This window comes from Oncorhynchus kisutch, unplaced genomic scaffold (genome assembly GCF_002021735.2).
Source record: "Oncorhynchus kisutch isolate 150728-3 unplaced genomic scaffold, Okis_V2 Okis07a-Okis12b_hom, whole genome shotgun sequence".
In the NCBI taxonomy this organism is placed as follows: Eukaryota; Metazoa; Chordata; class Actinopteri; order Salmoniformes; family Salmonidae; genus Oncorhynchus; species Oncorhynchus kisutch.
The window spans coordinates 13,901,032-13,908,531 of record NW_022261984.1 but is presented as its reverse complement, the minus strand read 5'-3'; the positions used below and the strand labels follow the sequence as shown (position 1 = coordinate 13,908,531).

The window sequence follows — 7,500 nt, the reverse complement described above, 5'->3', positions numbered from 1 at the left end:
CCTCTGTCGCTAGGGGCCAACATCGGCACGACGACCACGGCTATACTGGCAGCCATGGCAGCACCTGGAGACACACTGGCCAACGCTCTGCAGGTCAGACACACACACACACACACACACACACACACACACACACACACACACACACACACACACACACACACACACACACACACACACACACACACACACACCCTACCCTACCACATAGCAAGGCAGCAACACATGACAACATAGCAAGGCAGCAACACATGACAACATAGCAAGGCAGCAACACATAACAACATAGCAAGGCAGCAACACATGACAACATAGCAAGGCAGCAACACATGACAACATAGCAAGGCAGCAACACATAACAACATAGCAAGGCAGCAACACATAACAACACAGCAACACATGACAACATAGCAAGGCAGCAACACATGACAACATAGCAAGGCAGCAACACATGACAACATAGCAAGGCAGCAACACATAACAACATAGCAAGGAAGCAACACATAACAACATAGCAAGGCAGCAACACATGACAACATAGCAAGGCAGCAACACATGATCCTAATGGCCTGGTACTCAGGGCACTACTGTCCCTCCATCCATTCCCCAGATCAGGGCTCTACACTCATCCCTCCCTCCTTCCCCAGATCGCTCTGATTCACTTCGTGTTCAACGTGTCTGGTATCATCTTGTGGTATCCAATCCCCTTTACCCGTATCCCCATCCGATTAGCTAAGGCCCTGGGTGACATCACGGCAGAGTATCGCTGGTTCGCCGGCGTCTACATCATTTCCTGCTTCTTTCTCCTGCCCCTCTTCGTCTTCGGCCTATCGATGGCCGGCTGGAAGGTGAGTGATTGGTTGATTGGTGGATGGATGGGTGGAGAGATGGATTATTGGAGGGGTGGTTGGAAGGGTGATTGATTGACTGACTGAGTGATTGACAGTCGATGAGTGAGTGGTTGATAGATTTTTTGTTGATTTATTTTTACTTAACCTGTTTTTAACAACAGGCAAGTCAGTTGAAGGCCAAAAGGCAAAAGGCCTCCTGGGGGGGGGGGGGCTGGGGTGAAAAATACAAATAAAGCATCAAATATATAGGACCAAACAAGAGAGACACCACAACACTACACAAAGTGAGACCTAAGACGACAACATAGCAAGGCAGCAACACATGACAACATAGCAAGGCAGCAACACATGACAACATAGCAAGGCAGCAACACATGACAACATAGCAAGGCAGCAACACATGACAACACAGCATGGTAGCAACACATGACAACATAGCAAGGCAGCAACACATGACAACATAGCAAGGCAGCAACACATGACAACATAGCAAGGCAGCAACACATGACAACATAGCAAGGCAGCAACACATGACAACATAGCAAGGCAGCAACACATGACAACATAGCAAGGCAGCAACACATGACAACATAGCAAGGCAGCAACACATGACAACATAGCAAGGCAGCAACACATGACAACATAGCAAGGCAGCAACACATGACAACATAGCAAGGCAGCAACACATGACAACATAGCAAGGCAGCAACACATGACAACATAGCAAGGCAGCAACACATGACAACATAGCAAGGCAGCAACACATGACAACACAGCATGGTAGCAACACATGACAACATAGCAAGGCATCATTACATGACAACATAGCAAGGCAGCAACACATGACAACACAGCATGGTAGCAACACATGACAACACAGCATGGTAGCAACACATGACAACACAGCATGGTAGCAACACATGACAACACAGCATGGTAGCAACACATGACAACACAGCATGGTAGCAACACATGACAACATAGCAAGGCAGCAACACATGACAACATAGCAAGGCAGCAACACATGACAACATAGCAAGGCAGCAACACATGACAACATAGCAAGGCAGCAACACATGACAACATAGCAAGGCAGCAACACATGACAACACAGCATGGTAGCAACACATGACAACATAGCAAGGCATCATTACATGACAACATAGCAAGGCAGCAACACATGACAACACAGCATGGTAGCAACACATGACAACACAGCATGGTAGCAACACATGACAACACAGCATGGTAGCAACACATGACAACACAGCATGGTAGCAACACATGACAACACAGCATGGTAGCAACACATGACAACACAGCATGGTAGCAACACATGACAACATAGCAAGGCAGCAACACATGACAACATAGCAAGGCATCATTACATGACAACATAGCAAGGCAGCAACACATGACAACACAGCATGGTAGCAACACATGACAACATAGCAAGGCAGCAACACATGACAACACAGCATGGTAGCAACACATGACAACACAGCATGGCAGCAACACATGACAACATAGCAAGGCAGCAACACATGACAACACAGCATGGTAGCAACACATGACAACATAGCAAGGCAGCAACACATGACAACATAGCAAGGCAGCAACACATGACAACATAGCAAGGCAGCAACACATGACAACATAGCAAGGCAGCAACACATGACAACATAGCAAGGCAGCAACACATGACAACATAGCAAGGCAGCAACACATGACAACATAGCAAGGCAGCAACACATGACAACATAGCAAGGCAGCAACACATGACAACATAGCAAGGCAGCAACACATGACAACATAGCAAGGCAGCAACACATGACAACACAGCATGGCATCAACACATGACAACACAGCATGGCATCAACACATGACAACACAGCATGGTACCAACACATGACAACACAGCATGGTAGCAACACAACATAACAACACAGCATGGTAGCAACACAACATAACAACAACATGGCAGCAACACAACATGGTAGCAGCACAAAACATGGTACAAACATTATTGGGGACAGACAACAGCACAAAGGGCAAGAAGGTAGAGACAACAATACATCACGCCGAGCGGCCATAACTGTCAGTAAGAGTGTCCATGATTGTGTTTTGAATGATGAGATGGAGATAAAACTGTCCAGTTTGAGTGTTTGTTGCATCTCGTTCCAGTCGCTAGCTGCAGTGAACTGAAAAGACGAGGGATATGTGTGTTTTGGGGACCTTTAACAGAATGTGACTGGCAGAACGGGTGTTGTATGTGGAGGACTAGGGCTGCAGTAGGTATCTCAGATAGGGGGGAGTGAGGCCTAAGAGGGTTTTATAAATAAGCATCAACCAGTGGGTCTTGCGACGGATATACAGAGATTACCAGTTTACAGAGGAGTATAGAGTGCAGTGATGTGTCCTATAAGGAGCGTTGGTGGAAAATCTGATGGCCGAATGGTAAAGAACATCTAGCTGCTCGAGGGCACCCTTACCTGCCAATCTATAAATTACGTCTCCGTAATCTAGCATGGGTAGGATGGTCATCTGAATCAGGGTTAGTTTGGCAGATTAGTTTGGATTGGTCATTTGATTGAAAGGAAGCCTCTCTCCTTGTCAACTCCACTAAGTCCACCTGTAAAACTGTTCTTCCTGCCTCTCTGGACCCACTCCTTAGAACCCTGGGACCGCGTGGTCGCCGTGGTAGCAGCCAAATAACCTGTAAAACTGTTCTTCCTGCCTCTCTGGACCCACTCCTTAGAACCCTGGGACCGCGTGGTCGCCGTGGTAGCAGCCAAATAACCTGTAAAACTGTTCTTCCTGCCTCTCTGGACCCACTCCTTAGAACCCTGGGACCGCGTGGTCGCCGTGGTAGCAGCCAAATAACCTGTAAAACTGTTCTTCCTGCCTCTCTGGACCCACTCCTTAGAACCCTGGGACCGCGTGGTCGCCGTGGTAGCAGCCAAATAACCTGTAAAACAGTTCTTCCTGCCTCTCTGGACTCACTCCTTAGAACCCTGGGACCGCGTGGTCGCCGTGGTAGCAGCCAAATAACCTGTAAAACTGTTCTTCTTCTCTCGCCAGGTGCTGGTTGGTGTGGGCGTTCCCATAGTGGCCCTGTTGATCATCATCATTATAGTGAACGTGCTTCAGGCACGGCTACCCAGGTGTCTCCCCGCGGTACTGCACTCCTGGGACTTCCTGCCTCTCTGGGCCCACTCCTTAGAACCCTGGGACCGCGTGGTCGCCGTGGTAGCAGCCAAATAACCTGTAAAACTGTTCTTCTTCTCTCGCCAGGTGCTGGTTGGTGTGGGCGTTCCCATAGTGGCCCTGTTGATCATCATCATTATAGTGAACGTGCTTCAGGCACGGCTACCCAGGTGTCTCCCCGCGGTACTGCACTCCTGGGACTTCCTGCCTCTCTGGGCCCACTCCTTAGAACCCTGGGACCGCGTGGTCGCCGTGGTAGCAGCCAAATGCTGCTGCTGCTGCAAGTGTTGCCAGACCGGACCGGAGGAGGAGGAGGTGGAGGAGGAAGAGGAGGAGAAAGGAGGAGGGCATTTCCTGGAGATGTACGACCACCCTGCCATGATGAACGGTGTTGACTGGGGGGAAAAGAGGGAGGACAAAGAGGATGTCTTGAAAGCAACGCAGCTTTGATGCGCCGTGACACTTCGTAAGCGCATCATATAACCGCATCATATAGGCATTTTAACCCTGTGATTATGGTATTATGACTCTTCTATAACATGGTGCTATGTACAAAATTACAGTAACTATTCCAAAATTCCCTGTTTGTTTTCCCAGAAATCCTGGTTAGAGGATTCCCAGAAGTCCTGGTTATATCCTCGTAATTCCAGGAATCTTCTAAACAGGATTTCTGGGGGGGAAAAAAACTGGACATTTGGGGGGAAGTTACCGGAATTTTGACACCCTAGTCTTATGTCATGTCCTATGTCATGCTTATGAGATGTTAAACGTTGTTATGGCATATTCCTAGAGATCAGTCCGGAGCTACGACCTAGCAGCTCGTAAAGTTGGTCGCATATGAACAACGTACTAATAATAATAATGATGGATTGCACTGGCAGCCATTTTGTGCCAGAACGCTCATCATATCATTTCACCTCATCCACCACCAATGTGTGGGGTGATGCACTGGCAGCCATTTTGTGCCAGAACGCTCATCATATCATTTCACCTCATCCACCACCAATGTGTGGGGTGATGCACTGGCAGCCATTTTGTGCCAGAACGCTCATCATATCATTTCACCTCATCCACCACCAATGTGTGGGGTGATGCACTGGCAGCCATTTTGTGCCAGAACGCTCATCATATCATTTCACCTCATCCACCACCAATGTGTGGGGTGATGGACTGGCAGCCATTTTGTGCCGGAACGCTCATCATATCATTTCACCTCATCCACCACCAATGTGTGGGGTGATGCACTGGCAGCCATTTTGTGCCAGAACGCTCATCATATCATTTCACCTCATCCACCACCAATGTGTGGGGTGATGCACTGGCAGCCATTTTGTGCCAGAACGCTCATCATATCATTTCACCTCATCCACCACCAATGTGTGGGGTGATGCACTGGCAGCCATTTTGTGCCAGAACGCTCATCATATCATTTCACCTCATCCACCACCAATGTGTGGGGTGATGCACTGGCAGCCATTTTGTGCCAGAACGCTCATCATATCATTTCACCTCATCCACCACCAATGTGTGGGGTGATGCACTGGCAGCCATTTTGTGCCAGAACGCTCATCATATCATTTCACCTCATCCACCACCAATGTGTGGGGTGATGCACTGGCAGCCATTTTGTGCCAGAACGCTCATCATATCATTTCACCTCATCCACCACCAATGTGTGGGGTGATGCACTGGCAGCCATTTTGTGCCAGAACGCTCATCATATCATTTCACCTCATCCACCACCAATGTGTGGGGTGATGCACTGGCAGCCATTTTGTGCCAGAACGCTCATCATATCATTTCACCTCATCCACCACCAATGTGTGGGGTGATGCACTGGCAGCCATTTTGTGTCAGAACACTCATCATATCATTTCACCTCATCCACCACCAATGTGTGGGGTGATGCACTGGCAGCCATTTTGTGCCAGAACGCTCATCATATCATTTCACCTCATCCACCACCAATGTGTGGGGTGATGCACTGGCAGCCATTTTGTGCCAGAACGCTCATCATATCATTTCACCTCATCCACCACCAATGTGTGGGGTGATGCACTGGCAGCCATTTTGTGCCAGAACGCTCATCATATCATTTCACCTCATCCACCACCAATGTGTGGGGTGATGCACTGGCAGCCATTTTGTGCCAGAACGCTCATCATATAATTTCACCTCATCCACCACCAATGTGTGGGGTGATGCACTGGCAGCCATTTTGTGCCAGAACGCTCATCATATCATTTCACCTCATCCACCACCAATGTGTGGGGTGATGCACTGGCAGCCATTTTGTGTCAGAACGCTCATCATATCATTTCACCTCATCCACCACCAATGTGTGGGGTGATGCACTGGCAGCCATTTTGTGCCAGAACGCTCATCATATCATTTCACCTCATCCACCACCAATGTGTGGGGTGATGCACTGGCAGCCATTTTGTGCCAGAACGCTCATCATATCATTTCACCTCTCCACCATGCTAGCTGATGTGTGGTGAGCGTTCTGGCACAAAATGGCTGCCGATTAGGAATGAGGGGGATGATTAGGTGGCCATGATGGAAATGGGTTCCAGGTTGTGAATGTAACAGGGACAAACGGGACCTGTAACAGGGACAACAGGACAAACAGGACCTGTAACAGGGACAACAGGACAAACGGGACCTGTAACAGGGACAACAGGACCTGTCCTTAAGACAAACAGGACCTGTAACAGGACAAACAGGACAAACAGGACCTGTAACAGGGCCAAACAGGACCTGTAACAGGGACAACAGGACCTGTCCTTAAGACAAACAGGATCTGTAACAGGGACAAACAGGATCTGTCCTTAAAACAAACAGGACCTGTAACAGGGACAAACAGGACCTGTAACAGGGACAAACAGGACCTGTCCTTAAGACAAACAGGACCTGTAACAGGGACAAACAGGACCTGTAACAGGGACAAACAGGACATGTAACAGGGACAAACAGGACCTGTAACAGGGACAAACAGGACCTGTAACAGGGACAAACAGGATCTGTCCTTAAGACAAACAGGATCTGTAACAGGGACAAACAGGATCTGTCCTTAAAACAAACAGGACCTGTAACAGGGACAAACAGGACCTGTCCTTAAGACAAACAGGATCTGTAACAGGGACAAACAGGACCTGTAACAGGGACAAACAGGACCTGTCCTTAAGACAAACAGGACCTGTAACAGGGACAAACAGGACCTGTAACAGGGACAACCGGGACCTGTAACAGGGACAAATAGGATCTGTAACAGGGACAACAGGATCTGTCCTTAAGACAAACAGGACCTGTAACAGGAACAAACAGGACCTGTAACAGGGACAAATAGGATCTGTAACAGGGACAACAGGATCTGTCCTTAAGACAAACAGGACCTGTAACAGGGACAACTGGGATCTGTCCTTAAGACAAACAGGACCTG

The 7,500-nt window shown here is 48.5% G+C and overlaps 2 protein-coding genes across 3 annotated transcripts in view; both read left to right on the top strand.

The window, feature by feature from the left end:
• Nucleotides 1-4,139, top strand: part of LOC116360191 (sodium-dependent phosphate transport protein 2B-like) — a 30,471-nt gene extending 26,332 nt beyond the window's left edge. For both annotated transcript variants that reach the window (XM_031815049.1, XM_031815050.1), the window contains 3 exons: nucleotides 1-93; nucleotides 648-848; nucleotides 3,933-4,139. The exon at nucleotides 1-93 is cut by the window's left edge and continues 32 nt beyond it. In XM_031815049.1, coding sequence (XP_031670909.1) covers nucleotides 1-93; nucleotides 648-848; nucleotides 3,933-4,115 — 477 coding nt within the window. In that variant the 3' untranslated portion in view covers nucleotides 4,116-4,139. The remainder of the gene's footprint in view (nucleotides 94-647; nucleotides 849-3,932) is intronic.
• LOC116360082 (sodium-dependent phosphate transport protein 2B-like) lies at nucleotides 4,122-4,534 on the top strand (the record flags this gene model as incomplete). Its single annotated transcript, XM_031814602.1, has 1 exon — nucleotides 4,122-4,534. A coding segment is annotated over one exon (387 nt), but the record flags the coding sequence as incomplete, so codon positions are not given.
• Between the last annotated feature and the right edge of the window lie 2,966 nt (nucleotides 4,535-7,500).